At 43.8% G+C, this 27109-nt stretch overlaps 1 protein-coding gene across 1 annotated transcript in view; it reads right to left on the bottom strand.

Annotated features, from left to right (window-relative positions):
- Positions 1-21655, bottom strand: part of LOC123800969 (uncharacterized) — a 66843-nt gene extending 45188 nt beyond the window's left edge. Inside the window, exons 1-2 of the mRNA XM_087865292.1 lie at positions 20984-21655; positions 20362-20435 (exon numbers count right to left, since the gene is read on the bottom strand). Of these exons, the coding sequence (XP_087721418.1) occupies positions 20362-20435; positions 20984-21150 (241 nt within the window). The 5' untranslated portion in view covers positions 21151-21655. The remainder of the gene's footprint in view (positions 1-20361; positions 20436-20983) is intronic.
- Between the last annotated feature and the right edge of the window lie 5454 nt (positions 21656-27109).

Here is a 27109-nt window from a genome sequence, read left to right as displayed (position 1 = left end):
AGAAACAAATTTCTAATTTATACTTAAGCAGTACATGGCCAAACACAGAAATTTCCAATGTGAAAGATATTTACTAATCCAAAAGCTGTGATAAATCATGTGTGACAAAAGCAGTGTGTTTGGCCAAGAATTAGAGGAATTCACATCATAACCCACACAATTAACCAACGCTGCCAAAGTCAACGTCTCAAAAGAAGCTCATTTGTAATTGTTCTTATTTGTTCATCCATTTATTTACATCTCACTCATTCCAAAATGTGTATGAGGAGAATAGAGTGAACAATGATAGAAAAAGTTCATGTGTTCCAGATTAATTTGGTATTTCAGCTTCAGAGAATCCAAGTTTTGTATCAAGGCTTTTATTCTATCCTATACAATATCACTAAGTAATTATTACTACAGAAGATAGCAGCATAGAGAAGGCAGTACTTTCCAGCAAATTCTCTACTTCTGGTTGAAAGCTGGATATTGGCTGTGATCACCACCACTTCCCCTCCAGTCTTCAGAGAAAATTACCATGAACCCGCATTCCTGGTTAAAGTTCAATGCTTTTGCCAAGGTTTTAGCAGATTTCAGAGGAGCTCATATTCGCAGATGCACCTCTGGTCTGAGAGCTCTTCATCTGTGAGTTAGTTCCACTTTGGAATTTCTTGACTTCTTGCTCATGCTCTCTCTCTCTCTCTCTCTCTCTCACCACAAAGAACCAGCCATGGAACACAGCTCTTAGCTCATTTTCAACAAAATCACCACCCATACAAAGCATTTGAGTGCGCGTGCTGGGTCGAATGAAGCTTTAGGAAGACTCAGCAATGCAGGAAACTTCAAGTAGAGCACTGGACAACCACGTCCTTAATGTCGTTGGACCACTCACCACTAGGGACTCTTTTCCACTTTAGGCCACTTAGAGACCACTCTCCATGATCTACCTGGCTTCTTGCTTCCTCTTGGCCCTCTCATCACTCTTCCCCATTGATCCTTCTGGCTCCCAATCTTCTCCCTCTATTATGCAGAACAATAAAACCTCTCCACCTCGATACCCTGACACCACTTCACCCATCCTAGCCTATCCACACTCAGGAAGGTACTCAACTACACATTTCTTTCATGATAAGAATATCAATCCCCTTAAAACTCAGTCATATTAGTAAAGAGCAGTTTCTGTTTGCATTCTATTTTCCATGCTTTGATTTCAATCCAAAAATTCACTAATTGCATTGGAGGCCGTTCCGATGCAACATACAATATATTACAACTTTTTGGACGTCAGGCCTCAAATGTGTTTTTCCCTGGCTACCCAGGTAGTTAGTGATCTCTTCTACATTTCTGTAGGACTACGTCATCATGGTGTTTATGGTGTTTTTCTCCTTCCCCCCAGTCTGAGAATGGGAATCATATCTTATTCATCTCTGTAGCTACACCAGCATCCATCAATAGTAGGCATTCCATAAACATTTGTCAGATCAATCATTCAATACCAATTACGTCTGCTTAAGATTGGGTGGCAAATCAGACAGTTAGTCCCAGACAGGTAAATGTGCAAAATCCCTACCAAAGAGAGGCTGTAATGCCAAAAGTTAGAAATGGCCTTTTAAACCCATCTACACAACAAAACCGGAGAGCTTTTCAGTGTAGAAAGGTACACTGTGTACCTTAGATCATTTGGCTTATTCTAAAGCAGGCTTCCTTCCAAGCTTGGCTTTCTACTTTCATAAATTTTGTTCTCACTGTGCTGCCTCTGGAATTCACAGTGCCCACTTCACTAGATGATGACTCATGCTCACCATGGAACAAATTAATTCCATTTTGAGATCATTTGGAGGCACTAGACAGAAGACTATAAACCAATCCCTACAACAAAAGATGATTTCTCAGTAAAGCATTTTCGCCCACCTTCTCTCTCAGCTAGTTTTCCAAAGAATAATTACGGAGCAAATTGTAAGCTCACTGAAAATAAAAGCCATGGCTAGCTTTTCTATGTACAACATCTTACACAAACTTGAGCTTAGTAGGTATTCAATACATACAGAAGGACATGGAAATAACTATAAGTAGATGTAGCACAGAAGTGACTTTAAGAAAATATTTACTCGGGGCGCCTGGGTGGCACAGTGGTTAAGCGTCTGCTTTCGGCTCAGGGCGTGATCCCGGCGTTATGGGATCGAGCCCCACATCAGGCTCTTCCACTATGAGCCTGCTTCTTCCTCTCCCACTCCCCCTGCTTGTGTTCCCTCTCTCGCTGGCTGTCTCTATCTCTGTTGAATAAATAAATAAAATCTTTAAAAAAAAAAAAGAAAATATTTACTCATGTATATCTTTGTACATATACACATATACAGACACACATTCGCACACAAACACATATATAGAAAGAGACAGCAGGTACACAATGGGGCTTGATCATTTATTGCCCTGTAGACGCCACGCTAGGCCATCTGTTTATGCATTCACTCAGCCGACGTTTATAAAGTTACAACCTGCCAGAGAGAACTCTTTAGATGGGAAGAAAAGATTTCTTGTCTCTTTACAGCTGTCTCTGGTTTTTCTCTCCATTGGAGCAGAGAAGAGGAGGAAGCGGCGGAAAGAACAAAACCTCGCTCTCTTGCTGCGTGGCCATTGGAGAATATGGACTATTAAAGAGCAGAAGGAATAAACCCCAGGCAGCATCCCCCCCAGCATCGAAAAAGTGCCAGAAAGTATGGAATGATTGAATGAACATCAATTCCGTGTGCTTTAGAATAGGCTATCAGACACCTGATCTCAGTCTGAGAAAAATTAAGCAACAAAGTAGGACAGCATGTCTACAATCTGATTTATAAGGAAGAAACGCAGGCACCCCACAAGCATAGTACGTACTAACAGCTGCATTCAATGGACGCTGACCAACAGATATTTGAGATGGAGGTGCTTATCAACCAAAATGTCTAAACCCATGATATTTCAGAGCTAAAAAGCCTTAAAAATCCTCTGTTCCAACACTTGTCGGTATGTTACGTGTCATAGTTTGCCAACCCCTGGTCACTGATGATTAGAATAGATTCTTTAACTTCATAATTTAAATTCTTAGCAACTGCGATTAATAAAATCTCTTAGCAATTTATGGCATCTGTCAATGAAGACGTCAATATCTGTCTTTTTCCATTCAATTAACATGTGCGAAATGCCTCCTCAGCACAGACTCTGGGCATACAGAGATGAAAAGATCCAGTCCATGCCCTTGAGTATGAGAATTCCGTGCAGTTAGGGAAACAAGTAATCCAATAAAATTATATTGTTTTCGAATGTGGCCTTTTCGAAGAAAATGCCCACTTAAATATATGAATTTTTGCTGCTAACTATGTTAAGATTTTCCATTTATAAATGGACAAAGAGCATGATACTGCATACTCCAAATTTTAAGCCGACAGGGATGGTAACTGTCCTGGCAACCACTGTTTGATTGTCCCCACAGATTCTGTGGGTCAGGAATTCATACCGGGCAAATTGGGAATATTTGCCTCTGTTCCACAGAGATCAGAGAGTCCTTACAGAGAAGACTTGAGTGGGTAGGGGATAGTATCTTTTGGAAGCTCCTTCATTCACATGTCCAGTGCCTGGGCTGACATGATTCCAAAACTTGACTAAACTGGGATCATTGGTTAGAAGCCCTGCACATGGCCTCTCGACATGGCCTGGGCATCTCATAGCATAATGGCCTCTGAGAAGTCTGACTTTTCATGTGGCAGTTCAGGGTTCCAAGACCATGTGTTCCAATGACCAAAACAAAAGCAGCATGGCCTTTTAGGATCAAACTTTAGAAGCCATACTACATCATTTTTGCCATACTCTACTGATCAAGGCAACACAAGTCTGCCCAGATTCAAGAGATGGAGGCATACACCTTACCTCTTGATGGCAAGTGAGTCAAATAACTTTCATCCATGTTTTATTTTTTTAAGATTTTTTAAAATTTATTTGACAGAGAAAGAGAGAGAGAGCACAAGCAGGGAAAGTGGGAGAGGGAGAAGCAGGCTCCCCGATGAGCAGGGAGCCCAGTACAGGGCTCAATCCCAAGACCCTGGGATCATGACCCAAGCCAAAGACAGATGCTTAACCAACTGAGCCACCCAGGTGCCCCTCATCCATGTTTTAAAATCTCCAACCAGAGTAACCAACTGTGAGAAATGCCTTATCCCAGATTAAGGGGGATTTATGGAATTTTAAAAACTGCAGATAACATACTAAGTTAAAACCTACTCTGCTAAAAATCCAAAGTGGAAGAATCAGTCTAGAATACATTTGATTTCAATGTATGGGTTAAATAATGATCCTCCAAAAGAGGAATTCAGGAAATGTTTCCATCTGTCCATAGAACAAAAAGGACTATAAATGTTGCAGAGAACTGGATGACATGGGGGAAAATATGGGCTCATCCATTAGCAATGCGGGGGGCTGGGTATCATCAAAGGGTAGACGTCCACAGCCCTTTACCAAACTGCCAGAGAATAAGGATGGAATTGAAAGTATTCATTTGTAAATTTTCATGGGCATATCTTTTTTAAAAAAGAAGTAAACTTGAATTTCCCTTTCCTTGTGTCTGTTCTCCATTTAAAATTACTTACTTCTCTGAGAATTCAGCACTAATTTAGAGATAACGTTATAATCCTTTGACACAGAAAAGTCAAATAGATGTTTTTCTCAGTGAAAAATGAGTTGTTTGTACACACTGTACATTTTTTCATTGTCTACTAAAGAAGTAGTTAGGACAATAAATGATTAGAATTGTCTTAAATCCTTCCAACTGAAGAATTTGTTTTCAAAAAAAGTTTAACCCATAGAAATACCTTTTTTCTGGGGCGCCTGGGTGGCACAGTGGTTAAGTGTCTGCCTTCGGCTCAGGGCGTGATCCCGGCGTTATGGGATCGAGCCCCACATCAGGCTCCTCTGCTGGGAGCCTGCCTTCTTCCTCTTCCACTCCCCCTGCTTGTGTTCCCTCTCTCGCTGGCTGTCTCTATCTCTGTCAAATAAATAAATAAAATCTTTAAAAAATAAATAAATAAAAAATAAATACCTTTTTTCTAATTTGTCTGATTTTTCTAAAAATAAGAAATAGTTTTTATGGTATAAAGAAAAGTGAGATTATTCAATCTAGTACAATAAAGTGACTGGGTGAAGATAATGCTAATCTCTTCCTTTTAAAAACAGAGCTCTAGAGGTCCCTGGGTGGCTCAGTTGGTTGGGCGTTCTGCCTTTGGTTCAGGTCGTGATCCCAGAGTCCTGGGATCAAGTCCCATATCTGACTCCCTGTTCAGCAGGGAGTCTGATTCTCCCTCTGTCCCTCACTCCGCTCATGTTCTCTCTCTCTCACTCTCTCTCTCTCAAATAAATAAATAAAATATTTGAACAAAAAAAACCAAAAAACAAAAACCAGAGCTCTGTTTAGAGGAGAAGCTTGAATACTTTATATGGAATCAGGGCGGTATGATTTGTCATAGCCTCCTAGGTCTTTACAGCTACAAGAGGGCCCTTAGGTGTTATCTAGTCCAACCCTGTCATTTTGCACATGACTAGACTAAGGTTCAAAGATGCCAAGAATGATTTCAGCTCACCGAATATACTCCAAATGTTCTCCTACATTTCCTAATCTCTCCTGAAGTTAGGTTGTGACCACATCACTAGTTCTGGCCCATGCACTATGGGCAGAAGTGACTTGCCACTTCCCAGCTAAAATCATGCAGAGTTGATGTGCCCCTCTATCTCTCTTTCCCCTTGGTGGCCCCCAGGTTGAGATGGTAAAAGCTGTAAAAGCTGCCTGGATCTCTGAATCATCCCATGGAAGAAAGCTGCCCTGGGGAGTTGCCCAATGCTCAACAGACTTTGCATCAGCAAGAAGCTAACCTTCATGGTGTGAAGCCACAGAGATGTCAAGATTCATTTATTCCTGCTTACAGTGTACTTAATCTAACTGATACACCAAGCAACTTGCTCAAGTTCAGCCAGCAAGTCAATGGCGAAGCTAGAATGTGGACCCAAGTCTCCTGAATCACCAGTGCAGGACCACATTTTAAAAGCACAGAAGCATCAGTGAGGTATGTCATTCAGCAAAGGGACCCATGGACTGAGGTCCAGAACCAGACAGAGTACGGTCAGGAAGGGTGGTGCAGCCTTCAGTGCAAGACCAGAGAAGCTGATCCCCAGCTGGAAGAACAGATGCTCAGGATTGTCCCGATGGTCCCTTCCTGCCCAAATTTTACATACACCTCAATTGACAGTTGCTCCTAGACCCTATAGCCCAGTTCGAAAATTAAATACCCAAAAGGAAGTGTTTCCACCTTCTTGTGTGTGTACAGCAGCCATTACTCACAAACAGGAAGTGTATGCCTCAGACTCAGATTAATTTAACATGATGGAGAATTTTTAAAAACAATAAATTGGGAAAAAAATAGGTTTTGGTTGCTAGGCAACATCAGTACAAAGCTCTTGCCTTCTCTTCAAAAGCATTCTCTCCATCTTCATGGACAAAAGTCAAAAAGTACTTAGCGACAGGCATATATTTGGTTGTGACATCAGACACCAAATTGAACTTTCTGGAAAACAACATCCTGCATTGCATCAAGCACTTCAGGGTTCCAAATTACTACCCTCTGTGCACAGGATGACGTTTCCTGTACTGAAATACTCATTTTTCTCTGTACAAATAGGTGAGAGGCTATCTTTTGTCAGAAATTGAAATAGAAGTGGAGATTTTGCAAAGTCATGCCACTCTGTTCTCCCTCAAGGGCAGGAGAGGGTTAGCTGTGACCCATCCTACGTGACACTATTCTCTGTCTCCATGTCAGGGAGCTTAAGCCAAGGGGAAGTCCCTCACTCTCTCTGTCCACTCCTGAGAAATAGATGCTTTACTCCTGCACTGGCCTTTTAGATGCAGAAACTCACTCAAATGTGAGCCAGACGTAAATCTAACAATAAGCATCAAGTCAGCATCACCAGAACCTTCCAGAATACTTTCCACTGACCCACTGGGTTATACAACCTTTCGCATTTCTTTGTGCAGACCTTCCCCTCCCCCTCTCCACTTTCAGTTTGGCTTCATCCTCTGACCTGATATTTACCTCAACATCCTTTGGCCAACCTCTAGTTTAGACCCAGTTCCCAGGATGAAGCTGACCGATAGCCTTAGAATTCATTTTTTATATCAGCCCCTAGCTCTGAACAAAAGGCCAACCTCCCTGGCAGAGGAGGAAATGAAAACGTACCTTAGGAGGTATCTTCCAAAGTGAAGCTGCCCTACAAATACCTCTTGACCTTCAAGAAACCAGGAAGTGGGATGGTCTTCCTACCGTTTCCATTGGGGGTTCAGGGAGGTTCTCAAGCTAGTTTCTGAAGCACCTACTCTGTGTAAGACACTGTCAGAACTGTAAAGAACGCAAAACAAGAGGCATAATAGTTTTGGAGGAAATAAGACTAATGCAAAAGAAGGCAGCCCAGGCTATTCATGTCACCCATTTTGCTTTATGAAAGTATTACAAGAGATAAGGTGGCCAGGGAGGGAGGCAGAAGACAATTTTAGAGATGGCTGGGCCAGTTGGCGTTATCAAATAGCAGATTCACAGTAGCCTTCTTATTGACCATAAGGAGGTGCAAAGGCACTTCCGCAAGGGCCCCCGAACATTGTCCAAGGTACTTGGCAGAAACTGGGACCTGTCTATCCTACCCTCCAGCACAGCCTCTTTGTTGGTCCCTCCTAGTCCTGATGCAAAATGTTTTGGGGGATTAGGTTCTTATTCCTACTACTCTCGCCCCTTTGCATTTTTCCTGCCTTACTGCCCACACCTGATTCTTAAGTTCCTAATTTCCTCTCCTCCCACCACATTTACCTTCAACAACTGGCTGGTCCACGTTAGGTTCTTGAACTCAGCACATTCCTTCCCTCCCTGCCTTCTGTCTTCCCTCCCCAGAACACTTGTAGGCACCATGCTGATAAGCATCAGGAACATGAAGACAGAAAAAAAAAACATTGCTCCTATTCTTAGGGGCTTAGCATCCTAAATAGGCAACCAACACATAAAGTTGTAAGTCTCACCACAGCTAACAGATTAGACATCTGGGTGACTGAGTTCCCTAGGACGGGTTCCACATGGATGGCAACAGGTATGATGCTTCAGCTCATCCTAGTTGAATCTGGGGCAAGCACAACCATCCATGAAGCAAAAGGCCTCCCACCAAGCAAGGTCAGTTACAACAACATCCTTCAGGGCAAGATTGTTTGAACTTCCTTGCTGAATCCAGTATTCTTAGCACAGGGCATTTCTAGGCACCGAAAAGTAAGGTGAGGAGTGAAAGGTAATTCATTCAAAGGAACTCTGGTCTTTTACCGCTTCTGGTCTCCCCGCCTTTCCTTCCCAACACACACACTCTCTCTCTTTCTCTCTCTCTCTCTCTCCTACAGTCTTTTTTCATGCAATATGCTTTGCAGACTTCAAGGGCGATGTGTAAACATGACATATTGCTGTGTGTCCTACTTCCCTGCTACTTTTTGTGGGAAGAAAGTACCCTGGAAACACGGGCTGCCTAGCCCTTTCCCTTCACTTCCCCACCCTGTCGTGGAAGTGAGGCCAGTGTCCCAAGAAGAAATAAAGGCAGGGCCCAAAGAAGGAGCCGCATCTTCATCTTAGACCTGCCCAAACTCGTGTGCCCCTGGACTATCTTATTTTCTACTTCTAGGTGCGTATTCTTGTTAGCACAGAACAAAGATCTTTGTAAAGTCAAGGCACGTTACATCCTTGGCTTCTTCTCGCTCAATTTGGCTTACCACGCGTTCCTGAAAAATGATTAAATTGGTCTGCCAGGATTTATACTTTATAAGGCCTCACATTATTGCTCCGGAATCTGTTCTGCTCAAAGGGCTTTCACATATATACAATTTTCTTCAACATTTCTTCAAGTATAGAAGCGCATCTTTTAGGCTCTTCTCACCCTCGCTGAAATCTTGCAGAAAGGAGGGTTCTGGGTGACCAATTTAGTAGAAGTTCACCGCATGAAGAGAGCATCTGCACTACCCAGAATGGTGATTAATGGAAGTCATGACGAATGGCTGGATATGTTGTGAAATGGTTTAGTTGTTGAATCCAAACTTTTATTTGTAAAGTAGCTAACTAATAAACAGAAAATTTGTTCGATTAAAACAAGCCCAATGCCGAGGGCAGGAATCTCCTGAGGCAGTTGAGTGGATGGCTTGGATGTTTCCAGAAGTCCAGTGGACCATGCAGTGAAGACCACTGACATAAACACTGCTCAAGGAAGAGCAACAATACATGTGGAATCCTAGAACGAAGTCATGGTTTCCAATGTGACCTAACTCTACTGGGGTGCTTTCTTAGAAGTTCTAAACATTTTAATAAGCACTTTCAGCAGGAATAAAGTCCTTTTTAACTGGTTTGGGGTCTCGTTGTTGTTGTTGTTGTTTTTCCAATGGCTGACTATATAAAAACCTCATCTTTGAAGACTCTAGAGTTTGTTTTGTGATTGGTTTTTAGACTCACTGAAAAGATAAGTATATATTTATAGTTCACTTGAAAATACTTTTGAAATGGTTGGAATCCTAGGGTCCTAATATTTTCCTAATGTACTGTTTTCTTATGGCCCTCCAAGTTTGCCTACATTAAAATGTATTGTTTAAGCAGCAAAAAGTTCCTGTATCCATCCAGTATTTACAGAGAACTTGCCACATACCAACACTCTGAGATTAGTTTGGGGGTGGGGGATGGGGAATGCAAAAAAATTAGGGATATCTGTCCCTAACAAGATTACTGTCTACCTGAGAAACAAAATCAAACAATGAGCTTATTTAACACTTCAGTGATGACTCCGTCCTGCTTACAGTAAGAGGTGGGGATAGACAGTACGTGGAGAGCCAGACAGGACTTGGAATGGGCAATGCATTTCCCTGTTTCAAGGGCTTTGCTTTTGTACTTCCTTCTACCAAAGGGAGCCCTGGCCCAGCCTCAAAACCAAATTCAAACGCCCCCTCCTCAGTGATTCTTATGTCAGTTCCGTTGGTGGGCATTAAATATTCCTTTTGCCCCGCTCCTGTGTAGTCCTTTGCTTGTCGACCTGTTGAAGTCATTACTTAATTCTGCTTTGATTTCTAGTTAACTAGTAAATATCCATCTCCCCTAATAAGCTTCTTGTAGGTATAGATCAAGAATTTACCTTTGGAGTCTCCGCAGAATCAGCACCTTGTTTTTTAGAAATACATTATCCATGTTCAATAAACATTTCTTGAATTATTTACTTTCGCCATGATAGAGAGATTATACTTCCATAAAATAATTCATGAGCTGGTTTCATATTAGTGTAGTATCATCTATGGGGGTTTTCCAGTTTAACTAAGATATGTCAAGTTCCAATATGCCATTCACCAGTAAATTACACATATTCATATTTTTTGATAATGCATCTTTTCTCTATATATTACATATCAGATTTTTCTCCATAAAATAAAAATAAATTCAACCTCCAAAATTATACTATTATGTCAACATCGTGATAAAGTTTTTTTTCCCTTTCTTGAACATTCACATATAGAAGCACCTGGTTCAGTACAAGGGAGCCCTTAAATCATATACAACACATTTAGAATACTTTTTAAAAGGAGTTCTTTTTTTAAAAGCAGGTATTATGTACATTAATAATATCTAACATTTATGCTGCACTTACTGGGTGCCAGACACTGTGTGAAGCGTTTTACATGAATTTTCTCATTAATTTCTCACAAAAATCCATTTTCCGATGTTTTGTTATTGGAATCACCTATGCTTTTCTCCTTGTCCTTGTGAGTTTGTCTTTCTTTAAATCTTCCTATTTAGATTTAGTGGGATTACTAAAGGGAAAAACTTGATGGTTGTGTTCAATCTGCCTACTTAGTATGGCCAGAATCTGATGTTTATTAAAAGAAAGGCATTTGAGGACAGTGTCAAGAGGACAGGTTCTGAGGTCTGACTGCCTGAGTTTGAATCCCTATACGAAAAATTTTTAACCGTGAGACCTCTAGATACTAGTCAAGAGAAAGAAAAGAAAAGAGTTCTAAAATAGCTTTTATCACCTCAGGGATAAGAGAAGTTTTGCACCCAGGAAACAAAGAGTGCTATTCAAGAAACCAACAAAAATGGCTCTTGAAAATCAAAAACATGACAGCATGAATTTAAAAAAAAAATCAATTACAGTGCTGGGAGCTACAGTTAAGAAAGTCTCTGGAAAGAGACTTTCTGCTGTAGACAACGTAGAAGAAAAGCAGGGAAATTACAAGGCACGTCCAGAAGTTGAACTTCAAATAAGAGAAAATACAGAAAGAGGGAGTACATGGATGGGAAGTCAATCATCACCAAAATAATGCAAGAAAATAACCAGAACTGAAGGGTATGAGCGTTCAGAGTGCGGGTGCCTCCACATTAAAAGCAGGGCCTCCCTTTAAAAACTGCTGCCTGCCTAACCTGGAGACACTCACTCACCGCTCCAAGGGGCCGGGCTCTGGCATCATCCGACCTGGTGGAAATAGCCCATGATGGGCTTCAAAGCAGAAAACACACAGCAGCAAGCAGCTCTGAACATTTTTCTGCCGGAGGCCCAGCACCAGCTCCACAACAACTGTCCCCCCTCACCAGCTGGGTGCCCTGACTGTCCTAGGCCCCATGTCCCTTAGAGCTCACTTCGGGCCTGACCACGATTTCCCCCAAAAGGGCTCTCCAAACTCTGTGGGCAGCAGAAGCCCTACTCTGGGCCAGAGACCCCTCATTCTCTCTTGGGAGCCTTCATCTGGAGGTGGCAATACTGCACCTTCCTTACACAGCCAGGTGTGCGCTCGTTACTCAGTTCCTCAAAATCAGTGTGTCTTTGGGGATACTTGTTTGCATGATCAAACTATAAGAGAAGCAAGATCATTATTAACACAAAAGTCAGAGCTCGAGTTGCTTCTGAGGGAAGGAGGAGCAAACAGGGGCTTCCACAGGGCTGGAACCCAGAACGTTCCATTTCTTACCCCAAGTGGTGGAAATATGGCCTTCATGTCATCACTATTCCTTAATTTGCACATGTATGTTTCACACATTCTTCAATGCAAACGATATAGTTCAGTGTTATAAAAAAATATGGAATAGGACAATTGGACCTCAAGTCAGAATACATGAGGCCTGTCTCTACCCCCTACCGCCTACATGACTTTTGACACTGCTCATCTCCTTGTGAGACCCTATTTCCTCCACTGCCAGGAAAGATCATTCCTCTTCTGCCCACTTAAACAGCAGTGCTGAGAAAGGAAATGGGGTCATATACTTGAAATCGCTTTGTACGCTGCAAAGTGATGTATAAGCAGAAGTGCTGATTATGATTATGGCAAGAGCCCCCTTGCTGAGGGTATCCCTAAATAAAGTCACCCTCATATTAGGGCCAATGTGTCCCATGCCTCATGTGCTTCTCAGAGATTGTTCTCAGGCTCTTTGCTATGCCTGGAGTCCCTTTGGTTGGACGATAAATATTCATTCTCTCTTGGGAATAATTGAACAAAATGAAATGCCTGCCATTGACTGCTCTTTCTAGAAGGAAGGCACAAAATGTATATACTTAGGTACATTACATCTTAATAATAGCCTTAGTTGCTGCACAGGATCATTATGGAGAGAATCTTTCTAAACTGTTTTGGCCAATGGGCCTGAGAATAGGGTCCGTCTTGTCCATAAACTATGTACTTAAGTATGGGCTCTGGGAAGATTTCAGAGCAAGGTGGGTTATCTAGCCATTACCAGGCTGTTCTTCTGAAGAGCACTAAAGATAAAGTCAGAAATACGAAAGCCCTAAACCTCAGGACCTCAAAATGTGACCTTATTTGGAAATAGGGTCATTACAGATATAATTAGTTAAGATGAGATCATTAGGGTGGGCCCTCATCTGATTACACCATTGTCCTTATAAAAGGGGGAAATTTGGACACAAACAGGCACAGAGGGAATATGGTGGGAAGGGAAGGGACACAGGGGTGGGGGGGAGGGGGAGACAGCCACCCACAAGCCAGGCAGAGAGAGAGGTCTTCCCTCACAGCCCAGAAGGAACTAACCCTGCCAAGAGCTTGATCTCAGACTGCCCGCCTCCAGAACTGTGTGAGAATACATTTCTGCCACGTACACCACCCAGCGCCTGGTATTTTGTTACAGCCACCCTCAAAATCTAATAGAGACATGGAGCACCTGGGGGGCTCAGTCGGTGAAGCATCTGCCTTTGGCTCAGGTCATGATCTCAGGGTCCTGGGATCGAGCCCCACGTTGCGCCCCACACTCAGCAAGGAGCCTGCTTGAGATTTTCTCTCTCCCTCTGCCCCTCCCTCTGCTTTTGTGCTCCCTCTCTCTCTCTCTAAAATAAATAATCTTTAAAAAAAAAAAAAGCTAATAGAGATGCAAAGCATCAACTAAGAGAACTTATATATTGTCCTTGTGAAACTGAATGTCCTCCTAGTGAAGTTTTTCTACTTTTCCCTCTTGTGTGGCTTACAGTGCCTTGTGACTCTCCTGGAGACTGAAGTTGAAATGCGAGCCCTATGGGCGCGGAGAAGAGGATGCGTGTGCCAATGTCCTAAGCACCTGCCATTCCTTCGATTATGGGAAAATTGGTCTCTCCTGCACCGCAGACTTTGGGATATGAAATAAAGATCCAAGCTCCCAGCACCTGTTCCTTTATCTGGCCAAGTCTGCCCTGCCCAGGCCTGCACGGACCCAGGAGGCAGGCCCACACCTCTCCTCAGAAGCAGGGCTCCAGGCTCGGCAGCCAACCCAGAAAACCACCCGCTCATCCGGACCCAGCCCAGGGCTGCTCCCTCAACTCTGCCCCAGCCTGCAGTTGCCGTCCCTAAACAAGCCTCCTCAAACAATCCTTGTCTCTTTCCCTCCCCCCTTCTCATTCACCAAAATAAATTTAAAGAATGGCTTCTCATTCTCAGCTCTGGCTATATACTGGTCTCCTTTGGGTGTTTGGTTTTTTTTGTTTTTTTTTTTTAATGCAACTGTCTGAGCCCTACCCCAGTCACTTCAAACACAATCTCTGCTTGGAAGCTGTAGTATAATACAAATATATATATTTGGTCTTTGTCCCCAGTTGGCACAGAGACCCTAAAACCCCCGGAATTTGCTGAGCAATGGGAGTGTTTTTATTATTCATAGTGAGCCTCTTTGGGCCACACCTGAGTTTATGGTAATGAGGTGACTCAGGCTGGGTCCCCTTGATTAATATAGGATACATTCAGGCTGGGGGTGGTCACCAGAAGACCAAACTTCTGATCGGGGGTAGAAACTCTCAGCCTCACCCCCAACATCTGGGGAGGGGAGGGAGGCTGGAGACTGAATCCAATAAAAACTTGAGATTTGGAGAGCTCCTGAGGGGGCGCTCCTGAAGAGGGCCCGGAAGCTTCTACCCCTTCCCTCAGCCGTGCCCCGAACATCTCTTCCACTTGGCTGTTCCTCAGCTGTATCCTTATAATAAAGCTGAAATCCTAAATAGAGCCTTTCCTGAGCCCTTTGAATTGCTCTAGTGAATCATCAAGCCTGAAAGGGGGGGTGTCGGAATCCCCAAATCTATAGTCAGCAGGGCAGAAACGTGGCCTCCTCTCTCATGGCTGTTGTCTAACATAGAGGCAGTCTGCTGGGACTGAGCCCTTTGACCTGTGGGCTATCAGCCCAAACCCAAGTAGGTAAGTCAGGGTTGAACTGAGCTGTCGGACACTCCGCTGGTGTGCAGAGAACGGGAGAACTGATTAGTGCCAGGAAAACCCACAGGGGCAGTGGTGCAGGCTCTCTTTCAAAAGCACCTGCAAAGGGGAGAATAGCCCAGTTGTGTGGCTGGCCCCCTGTTGCCCCTTTGGATACCACCCTGCATTCGTGCTGAGGCCACACTGGGGTGACCAGCTCATCAGGATTTGGCCAGGATGTTCCCAGTTTGAGCATGGAAGGTCCCAGGTCCTAGTAACCTCTTCATTCCTAGGCAAACCAGGGCAGTTGGTCACTCTATGATGCACTTGCACATGTTCACACACACACACACACACACACACACACACACACTGCTCCAACCAGAGACTGCACACTATGGAGTACTAGCTCTGCCTCCTTCTTGTGGGATGGAACACTTCCGACAGGTCACTTTTGTGAGGGCACATCCCATCAGACCACCCTCAGGGGTCTCAGAACCACTCTGCTGTCTGAGATCTTTTCAGCCCCTCTTCCTCCACAGGTGTCAACCGTGGACCATAGGCCCGTGGCCTCCCACCACTCCTGCCCTTCCCTCCCTCCTCTTTCACAAGTGTTGCCCCCAGTAAATCTCTTGCCTATCTAACCCCGTTTTGACATCTGGTTCTCAGAGGACACAGAAACACACTTATCAGTATTTTTTAAATCTCAAGCAATTGTGATATCAGCCAGGCTTGAGGACCACGAGCCAGGTGTGCTAAGTACCAGTGTGCTGCCCACAGTCCAGTGAAGACACCAACACGCAAACTCCTAGTAACAGTACCACATGGAAACTGCAGCAGTCAAGATACGAGCTGAATGTTCTAGAAGTACTGAGGAAGAGAGACGAGAATGCCCTGGTGATGTAGGAGATGATTTCAGCTCCCAGTGCTGAGAGACAACAGTGGTATCTCTTGAGCTCAAAGTAGAGAATTCTTACTATTTTTCTCACCATAACACATCACTGTGATAAAATCATCATGTATTGTGGAGTAAAAATTCAGAAATTTTTACTCACAACACTCCTGGCCACCAAATATGTTGGGGGTGGTTGTTACACACCAACCAATTCTCTCACTCTCCGGACACCAACAGGGTGTCCGACCATTCAATTCAATTCTAACTACTAACTAATACTAACTACTCAGAGTTAGCACGACACCACAGGTTAAAAGCTCAGTGCCCCTTAAGAGGCTGAGCCCAAGTCCCAGGTGGTCTCTCACCCGTGCTTCTGACTGACCTACTGTAAATCCAGGGTTCCCGCAACCCCCACCTCAGATTCAGTAGTTTGCTAGAATGGCTCACAGAACTCAGGAAGACCCTTCCATTGTCATTACCGGTTTAGTAGAAGGAATGAAACTTAGGAACATCTAATGGAAGAGACGCATACATGAGGTACAGGGGCGAGTGCTTGAAGCTCCCACGCCCTTGCAGGTGCACCACCGTCCCGGCACCTTGGCGTGTTCACCAACCCGGCAGCTTTCCACACCTTGTCATTTAGAGGTTGGTATGGCATGGTACAGGCATGACTGATCAAATCATCAGCCTCTATCGATTAACTCAATCTCCAGCTCCTCTTCCTTCCCCAGAGGCTGGGGGTGGGGCTGAAAGTTCTAACCCTCTAATCACTTGGTTGGTTCCTCTGGCAACCAGACCACATCCTTTTTTTTTTTTTTTTAAGATTTCACTTATTTATTTATTTATTTATCAGAGAGAGAGAGCACAAGCAAGGGAAGAGGGAGAAGAAGGCTCCCCACTGCGCAAGGAGCCCGATGCAGGACTCGATCCCAGGACCCTGAGATCATGACCTGAGCCGAAAGCAGACACTTAACTGACTGAGCTGCCCAGGTGTCCCAACCAGACCCCATCCTGAAGCTATCCAGGGGCCTACCAAGAGTCACCTCTTAGCATAAACTCAGGTAGAGTCGAGAGGGCTTATTATGAGTAACAAAAGATGTTCCTCTCACCCCTCTCACTCAGAAAACTCCAAGAGTTTTAGAAGTTCTTGTGTAAGAAACTGGAACAAAGACCAAATATTGTAACAAAAGATGGTCCTCAGGAAACGATAGGAGTTTTAGGAGCTGTGTGCCAGGAACTGGAGACAAAAACCAAATGTATATTTCATAATATATCACAACATCACACAAATTCACAGATCTGATTTACAGTGAATTGTACTGAAATCAGTAGAAAGGAAACTGACCTCCTCAACTATGCTGGTAGGAGAAACTGGTGTGTGTGTATGTGTGTGTGTGTATTTGTGTGTAACATTGCATCAATAGGGCTAAAACTGTCATGCTATCAACACACATACTTTAGCAATGTAGAGATTTTTACATCAACTGTCTCCAATAATTTCTGGTTTTCCTTTTAAAAAATGCATCACTAATTATAGGATAGTTATCCCAGCTGGAAGCCTTTTATCCTTGCTGGATACAGCCGTTTCCCAGCAAAGCTAAAAACCAGATAAATGCTATGTGTGGCATTTAAAAAGTCAAATATTACACAAGGTCACATATGAATCACTTTTTTCCTAAATTAATGCATTATTTTGATGTTCTGGGAAGAATTTTCTAATACATATTTTCTTTTGCTTCAACTATTAAGCAATTTAAAACAGAGGCCTACATCATATCCCACTAGACTGTCAATCTCCAAGATAGATAGATTCACACAAGCATATCTAAGTAGTTCTCTATAAATTTGAGATAGAGGAGAAAAGAAAACACAAATATTTCCTTTTGCATTTTTCATTCTAACCATCATCTGCAGTGGGAAGAAGAGCGGCCATAATTGTTTTGTGGACAGGTTTTGTTTTGTCTTGTTTTTTATCATGGTCACATTCGATAACATAAACTTTACCATTAATAACATCTGATCCTCGGCACAGAAGAGGGGTCTCTGGCATGATACTGTGTATTCACATTCTGTCCCCTGACACACACACAGAGTCACAAACACATGCACACCCCTGACCTCACTTCGGGAATCCTGACACCTTGTTAAAACACGATGGTCTTCAGGAGGTCAATAGAAATGAACCAATGAGTTGAAGAGTCCGTAGGGGGAGGGGACAAGGGATTTGTCCCCCTTGGGTGGAAAACAGACATCACAAATCTAAAATAATGAAAGGGGTTGATTTGCTTTACAGAAGAGTACAATTTTGTTTCTATAGCTGTCCATGATTCCTTAGCATAAAAATAGGAATTAATGTGGAGTTTCAGAAGCGTAGAGGGAAAATAGCTGTGTCTCACATTTGCTGCCTCCTCAGGCTACCTCCACATCTCCCCTGTGCATTTCATAAGCAAATCTCTTAAAATCATAATCTATCCTCATTTCTCTTAACTTCCATGCATTTCTCAACCCATTTCAACCTAGCACAGCACTGACATGGCTCCTGATCATTATCTCCTAATTCCCAGCACAGTGCTTTAGGTTTTGGTTTTCAGCCTAGCTGAGCCCTCTACAGCACAAGACACTATTGATAAATGGCCTTAAGACAGACAGACACACACACACACACACACGCACGCACATCCTTAGCTCCTAGAACATCTCTTACTTGCAACTCTTTCTCTGGCTACTTCTTCTGTTTGCCCTTAAGTGTCTGGATTCCCCAGCTCCTTTCCTGGCCTTCTCATTTATTCTACATTCTTAAACAATCTCCACTCTTGTCTTCTGCTTCTAGACTGAAAACTCTCAAACTATTCCCTAACCTGACTGCCCCCCATTGTTCCTATTCTGTATCTCCAGCTGCCTACTGGACATCTCTTCACCTTATTAGCATCTTGAACTTGACGTGTCTAAAACCAAAGATAAATAGATAGATAGATAGATAGATAGATAGATAAAACAAAAATCTCTGTCCTTTGTATTCTTTCTTTCTATGAGTTAACGGCGCTGTCTTAGCCAGCTCAGGCTGCCATAACAGAATACCGCAGTCCAGGTGGCCTGAACAATAGACATTTATTCTCGCAGTTCTGGAGGCTGGGAAGTCTAAGATCAAGGTGCCAGCAGATACAGTTTCTGATGAGAGCTTTCTTCCTGGCTGGCAGACAGCCGCCTCCTCACTGTGGGCTCACATGAGAGAGAAAGAGAGCTAGCTCTCTTGTGTCTCTTCTTATAAGAACCTTAATCCTATCAGAGCAGGGCCTCACCTTATGGCCTCATTTTCCCTAAAGTCCCTATTTCCAAATACAGTCACGTTGGGAGTTAAGACTTCAACATGTAACTGTGCAGCGAACACAATTCAGTTCATAGCAGGTATGTTCCACACTAGGTCCTGTCTTGACTCTTCCTCTTCCCCATATGCAGTCAGACACCCCAATCCCTGGGTTGCCAGCCCCAAATTTCTCTTTAGCCCATTCCTTCCTTACATCTCTCCCTTTACGCTTCCAGTTCGGGCCCCCTGCGCCTCACCTGGATCACATCATTGGGTTCCTGCTCCTCTTTCTCCCCGCTGCCTCTCCACTACGGTCCTGCCAGGTCGGCATCCAAAACAGATCTGATCGGGTGTCCAAAAACTGTTCCATGAAGAGTCCATAAACTTCATGGCACAGTCTTCCCCTTATCTAGACCTCATCTAACCACTCTGGTCTCATTCCTAGCCATCGTCCCCACGCGTCATGTTCTGGGCACACTGAGTGTCTCGCTGTCCCACCTTCCCACCTCTTTCCTTCCTTTATGCAGAATTTTCCTCTATTTGGAATATGCCTCCCTTCCTTCTTTACTTGGTAAGTTCATAGCCATCTCTCAGGCCTCAGGTTAAATATAATGTCCAAGACGCATTTCTCAACCCCTCCACTTAACAACCCACCGCCCTATCCATACCCTGTTGCAGCACTTGCCATATTCATGTCACCAGTCTCCCCCGACCCGCCCCATTAGGCTTGAACTTCTTCATGGGTAGTGACAGACTGTCCTTCGCACCAAGCACCTGAGCTCCACCCATAAGTTATTTGATAAATGGAAGTGGGAGCAGAGTGTGTTGCCAGGACTTTGGGGGCAGGCGCACGGTACAAGCTTTGTCCTTAACTTTTCTCAGTTAAAAAGTAAATCTTTAATATTTGCAATTACTCATGTGTGTGGGCCACTTAAAAACAGTGCGAATTTTTTTAAAAATTCAGGGGACCACCCAGATTACAAGGCGGCTCTTCCATTCCCAAAAGAAACGTGAGTTACTCCCAACTAGAATACTCCGTGTAGGATTCAAATACGATTTTCAGTCTAGTGTATAAAGGCAAGGGCGATTATATTTTAGTATCACCCTGCTATCATTTTTACTTTAGGTTAAATTCTAAAGAAACCTAAAAGAAAAAGGTTACAAATGTCCTCAATTTAAAGCCCCCCAGGGGTGAATGGGTTGATCTCTGCTCCGGAACACCAGAATTTTTAAAGATGATATCAGAGGTGGGTTAACGTTAAAACAAAACAAAACAAAACAAAAGAATCTTCGTAATTAGCCCAAATAAACCTTTGTGCGTTTCTGGCTATATGTTCCCAGAACAGAATCCTTTGAAATGTGTACCCGAGGTGGGAAATTTAGACAAAAACCCCACAGAGTCACGTGAGAGGACAGAGCACAGATCACCAGGCGGCCTGAACAGGAACTGCTTCTCACCTATTAAGCCGGATTTTCTGGAACGCAGCGGCTGAGTGAAAGCTTTTGTTAGCAGTCTTCCTGTTGTGAGGAAGCTGAAAGACACAAAAATGTTCAGGAATCAGAACATCTCCACGACCTTACATGGTGCTTAAATATCCCCCATCCTTAACATCATTTGGGAGCTTTGGCTTCACGATGAAAAGGAGGAACTCACGGTCCCTGAAGTGAGAAATCTCAGGCAGGGCAGGGCCAGACCTTCCAGAACCCAGCAATGGGGACCTGCGCGGGCCAGAAACCGCGCGCTGCCCTCCTGGCTGGAGGAGGCTTTGCTCCCAGCCAGGCCCCAGCTCTGGGAAACCCAGTACCCGGTCCAGCCCGCAGGGCGCCGCTGGGAGGAGCCCCGGGGCTTTTCCAGGGGCAGGAAACGAGTCATCTGGGCCCCGCGGCCAAGCGCACCCGGCTCTTCCCGCGGGCTGCTTCACACCGCTCACACCACACCGCTCACACCACACCGAGGCCCGGCTCCCGCCCCAGCTGCTTCGCCTCTCCCTACTCCTGTCCGTGCCCTTCCATTGCCCTCCAGGCCCTTCTGATCTCCCTCCCGCCCCCTTCACCGGGCAGCTGGCTGCTCAAGTCTTACAATTGAGCTCCGCCCTCTCCTCCGGGAAGCCCTCTCTGACGCGCCTCCCTAGAGCTCGGTGAAGGGCCCTTGTGAGGGCCGCGAGGAACCATCCGCTCGGTGCGCGGCCCGGCTTCTGGCGGTTTTCTGGCAATGTCCGGTGTCCGGTCGTGGACTTGTAGAAGCATTGCCCCGGTCTCCGCCTCCGTCTCCACACGGTCCACAGAGACACCAGCCACGCTGGGCGAGGGCAGCTCGTAACAACCTCACGTTAACTCGATGACCTCACTGAGGACTTGTCTCCACACGCGGCCACATTCTCAGGTACTGGGTGTTAGAGAGTCAACATCTGAACTGGGGGACGTACATTTTAACCCATAACAGAACCCATTATCTGTCTCCCATAAAGCCCTCGACACATCCCTGTCACTGCTTACGATCGTGCAGCCAAAGGACTGCTCTCGGCGCTGGCCTGGGCGCTTCTGCTTCTGCGCGGAGGAGCCGTGTCAGCTGATCGTTACACTTCCGGGGCCCCGCCCAGGAACCAAATGGACGGATGAATGAATGAATGAATGAATGAATGAATGAATGAATGAATGAATGAATGAAGCCGCTGAGGAGAACGAAAACATGAGTAGACGGTGTGCAGATTCACTTCAGAGCCTGAACGTGCCATTTTGTGTTGCTTATAGACACAAGATGTTACATCACGACTCACCACCATATGCCGGTGTAGGAAGTATGATTGAACCACTCCTCCCTCCTCAGTTGTGTATTTGTCGAGTTTTTCTCAGCTCGGAACCAGGCCCTTGTCTTTCCTTTAGCCTTGCTGGTCTTATCACCAAGAGAGGGCTTCGTCTGGAGCCTTTCTCCTTCCCACCCGAATAAGTGGTTTCTTGGAGTCATCACTTTTTTTGTTCCTGTTGTCTTTGCACAAGTCCACGCAATGACCTTTCCTTCCTTTGTGCTGCCCTCTGGCCCTTCTTGCTTGGCTCTGTTTTTCCCGTGGGAGAGGTCTGGTCAGGGAGGGAAGTGCCCTCAGGCAGAGTGCTGCCCAGAAGACCACCCCACCCCCACATGACTTAGAAATTGTTGATTTCATAATTATTTCCCAATTCTCACCGCAAATATTTGCACAGCAAATACAGAGACCTCAGACCCCGCCACTCTGGGGAACTGGCAGCTTAGCTGGCCCTCAGATGCAGATAAGCTTTCCAGCTCTTCTGCTCCCAAGGCATTTGGGTTAAAATGCTTAGGATGTTTTTCAAAAGCCCTGGGCCATCTCCAAATCTGAGTTTGCTCTGGCCCATTCTGAGTCATTCTGTGTTAATTACACCTCTAGAAGCTTTGCTTGCCTGGCTATGGAAGGGCCTGCACCTGACGCGACACAATCAGACGGAGGAAAGAAGATGTAACATACATGCATGTGTGTCTGCTGGTTTTAATTACGTATGACCTGAGTCCCACACATATTTTTAATAAATATACACACTTACATTACAGTTCAAGAATAAAGCTCGTGTTGTGAGTGCTAGTATGGCTCTGAGTTTTCCTAGGAGGGAAGGCACTAACAGAAGCATCAGTCTGTCTGGAAACCTGCTCTTGGCTTATGTAAGGGCAATAAAAGGTAGAATTGGGAGTTAGCGAAGGAGCAGATAGGAAATGAGAAGAAAGAAAAAAAATAAAGGCAAAGAGGGGGAAAGAAACAGGGTGGGGAAGGGAGTATTCCTTAGGAAATTGACGCTACTCACAGCAGGGGAAGTACTTTAAAAATCAGTAGACAGGTGTTTGTTATTCCTCTCTCACCTACACCTAGGCCCAAAATACACAAGTTGCCATAGCCCAGAAGAAAATTCTATATATTCTGCCCAAAGCCCCAAACCATGAACCCAGGATTCAGGGTAGACTTCGCATCTGTATGTATTAATACTCTTATTCTGTTTTGTTGATTAACACAAGCCCTAAGACACCACACCTTAGGCCGGCCTTCAGAATTGCACCAGTATATTCTGTCTTCCTAACGTTCTCGGACACTGCCAGAAACTGACAGGCACAAATCAATCCCCACTGGACTGTAAACCCTAATAGAAGAGGCCCCAATAGTTTCTTCATGGGGATCTGCTTTAACGTTGTCCTTTCAGGGGGAAGGGAAGACAAATGGAGGGAGGGAGGAAGATGTGGGGGAAAGAGGGAGGAAGGGACTGAGGGGATGTGGGGAAGGAGGGGAGAGGGGGAAAGGAGGGAGGTCGGTCTTTGACAAGAAGGCTGAAGGCGCACATTGGAAATGAGGATGATGTGTGTGGCCAGCTATGATTTTGACATCAATCAATAGATTGTCATTGGCCCCTCGGTGACAGCTGCTCTATTCACACGGCACCTCCCCCGAGTCCCACACAGGGCCCAGTGTAATGTTCTGAATGGTGATTCATTCACTGAGCACCCTGCAGGCCCTGGGCTCAATGACACACTGTTCCAACTCCCGCAAAGTCCACCCTCTGAAGGGGAAGAGAAACGGGCATTAGCGGGAACCTGAAACCCCACAGTTCTATCTGAACACACGAGTATAAATTCATGCGCGCTCCGACAGCCCCTTTCCAGCCCCAATTTCCACTTCTCATTACTGGAGAATTAGAAAAGAGTGTTGGCCCCTCTGGGTAGACAAGCTCTAGAGGTCCGGGGGTCTCCACGACTGTTCGCGGTGGCCCTGTCTGTTAGGCACGCTCTAGACGAATACAGTCCGAGAGGAGAGGAGTTGGGTTTATCCTGGATTCTGAAGGGTCTGTATGGTAGCATCGTTGGGTATATGGTCTGTTCGTTTACAGAGAAAAAAGTGGAAGGTTAGACATTGAATATTCCTTTGTATTTTTTTTTCAAAATATCAACTGAAGTTCCCCTATGATAAAAGAATTTTTGTTAATGTTTTAAATGTCTATCTAGGCACCTGTGTATGCTAATGGATATTTCTTCTTAATCCAAATGACAGAGCTCTACATAACTCATAAAGAGAAGTTATTCTATTGTGATGCTCCATTTTACTAATTCAGAAACCTGACATTTCTGGAGGAGCAGCGACCAGCAATTTCACGATGATAAATTTTATAAGACAAAATACTCTGCTCTATGGAGCTCAGGAGTAATTTAAAAGAAAGATAAACAGTCGCAACATTTAATGCATAAACAAATGTGGCAGGATAATTTATTGGGATATTAATTTGTGATTTTTTTCCCCCTTGCTCCTGTAGGAGCCTGGCAAGATGGGAAGGAATCGTCCTTCTCCCAGGCAAGAAGGCGGGCATGCTCTGAATGTAGACTCCTTTGCCTGTGTTATTAATAGCATCTTATTTTGAGACCCACAGTCAAGGCTGCCAAGCACCCACCAATGACAAGAGCTGTGGCTACGGAGGGCAGCAGGACCAGAGTGGCCCTGCTTGGAGGGGTGGGAGAGGTCCCCCAAGACATCAGAAGCACGGTAGATGTGGTGATTCTATGAGTGGCAGATATCCGTATGCCGCTTGCTCACAAAATCCTAAAAATATAGGGAGACCAGAAGGATGCTGGAGAGGTGGTCCCCAGCGTTGCCTAAGCAGCTTGATCATAAGTGATCTCTGTTGTGATCCCAGCCTCGGCCCCAGTGTTCTCCTTGGTCATGAGAACCTGGAAGACAGTTTGCCAAGTGAAATAAGCCAGTCTCAGGACCAATACTGTATGATTCCACTTATGTGAGGCATCTAAAATAGTCAAACTCATAGATGCAGAGACTAGAATGGTGGTTGCCAGGGGTTGGGGAGAAAGGGAAACGGGGACTTGTCTGATAGGTGCAGTTTCACTTAAGCCAGATGAGTAAATGATAGAGACTTGCTGTGCAATGTAGAGCTCCAGAGCCTGCAGTCAACAAGGCAGCGTTGTTCACTTACAAATTTGTTGAGAGGTTAAGGTCTCATGTTAAGGTTTCCTACCACAGAAGGTGGGGAGGGACACAAGACAAATTTTGGAGGTGATAGGTGAGTTCATCACTTTGATTCTGGTGAGAGTTATCACAGGTGCGTGCATATGTCCAAACTCATCAAATTGTGTACAGTAAATATGCAAATTTTCTGCATATCAATTATACCCAATGAGCTGTTTTTTAAAAAAAAGTAATTCTGCTCCAAAGTAACTAAAGGTCTCCAAGAAATAATGGCATAACTTTCCTTAATTTTTAAGCAAAAAAATACCACTTTACATGTATATTATCTTGTGAAGGTTATCCCTTCTCCTCTGGATCAGCTTTGATGTTTATTGCAAACCAATTGTCCATATATGTATGGATCTATTTCTGGACTTTCTCTTCTATTTTATGATATGTCTCTCTTTATAGTAACACTGTACTCTTTATTACATAAATTTTGTAATAATTTTTGAATCAGCTAGTACTTTTGTTCTTTGTCAAAGTTTCCTTGCCTATTTTAGGTTCCTTGCATTTCCATAAGAATTGCAAAATTCTTGTTGTGTATTTCTTTTCTTTTTTTTCTTTTCTTTTCTTTTTTTACAGAGAGGGCACCTGTGTTAGCTGGGGCTGGGGGGGCAGTCAGAGGAAGAGGGAAAGAGAGAATCTTAAGTAGGCTCCAGGCCCAGCATGGAGCCCGATGCAGGGTTCAAGCTCACGACCCTAAAATCATGACCTGAGCCAAAATCAAGAGTTGGACGCTTAACTGATTGAGCCACCCAGCTGCCCCAGGTTGTGTATTTCTACAAAAATTCCTGCTGGAATTTATTTGAGATTGTGTTGAATCCATAGATCAATTTGGAGAGAATTGACATCTTAACAATATTTGATCTTCTGGCCCATAAATACACTTATTTAGGTCTTCTTTCATTTCTCTCATCTGTGTTTTATAGTTTTCAGTGCACAGGCATTGCATATCTTTTGGCAGATTTATCCCTACGTATTTGATATTTTTAATGCTTATTTGTACTATATCTCAATTTTGGATTATTCATTTGTAGTATATAGAAATGCAATGAATTTTCATATATTGATTTTGTACTATGCAACTTCCCTAAACTCACTAATTAATCTAGTAACTCTTTTGTAGGTTTTACCAGATTTCCTTTACAAGTGATTATGTCCTCTGCAAATAAATATATTTTTACTTCTTCCCTCACAGTCTGAATGTCATTTCTTTCTTTTTCTTGCCTGTTGCACTGCCTAGGCCTCCAGCATAATATTGAATAGAAGCGATGAAAACAGACATCTTTCCCTTATTCCTGATCTTAGGGAGAAAACATTGAGTCTTTCACTGTTAAGAATGTTAGCTATAGATTTTTTCATAGATGCTTTTTAACATGTTGAGAAAGTTCCTTTCTATTCTTAGTTTTCTGGGAGCTCATATCAGGAATGAATGTTGAATTTTGTTAAGTGCTTTTTCTGCACCTACTGAGCTGATAAAATGGTTTGTCTTTTGTTATTTTGTTAATATGGCGAATGACACTGATTGACTTTCAAATGTTATACCAACCTTGCCTTCATCAGATCAACTCCACCTAGATAAATCTCCTTTTGTGTATTGATGGATTTTTTTGCTAAAACTTTGTCAGGATTTTTTTGCATCTATGAGGAATATTATTCCATAGTTTCTTTTGACCTCTTTCCATTATGAAATGACAGCCTCTCTCTCTCTTTTATCTTCTTTGCTCTGAAATCTGCTTTGTCAGATATTGTAGCCACTTCCACCCTCTTTTGATTAATATTAACATGCTCTATTCTTTTCCATACTTAATTTAATTGTATTTGTGTCTTTGTATTTAAAGTGTGTTTACAGTGTGTTTCTTGCAAGCAGTATAAAGTTGGGTATTGTTTTAAATCTAATCTAAAAATATCTGCTTTTTAATTGGGTGTTTAGACCGTTTATATTTAATGTGATTATTTATGCAGTTAGGTTTAAATCTGCAGTCTTGCTATCCATTCTTTATGTGTCCTATTGACTCTGTTGCTTTTTTTCTCTGTAGCTAAATTTTGTATGGATTACTTTTTACCTCTTTCATTTTTTTTTTTCATTTTGCAGAAATGCAGATTCAACTAAATATATGAAAAAGACTTCTAGGAAAGCACTCCAAAACTGAGAGGCTCCTTTACGAGGTAGTGAGTTCCTTGACACAAGTGTTCAA

Source organism: Ursus americanus, chromosome 10 (genome assembly GCF_024610735.1).
Source record: "Ursus americanus isolate L20-20 chromosome 10, mUrsAme1.1.p, whole genome shotgun sequence".
In the NCBI taxonomy this organism is placed as follows: domain Eukaryota; kingdom Metazoa; phylum Chordata; class Mammalia; order Carnivora; family Ursidae; genus Ursus; species Ursus americanus.
This window is presented reverse-complemented; position numbering and strand designations above follow the sequence as displayed.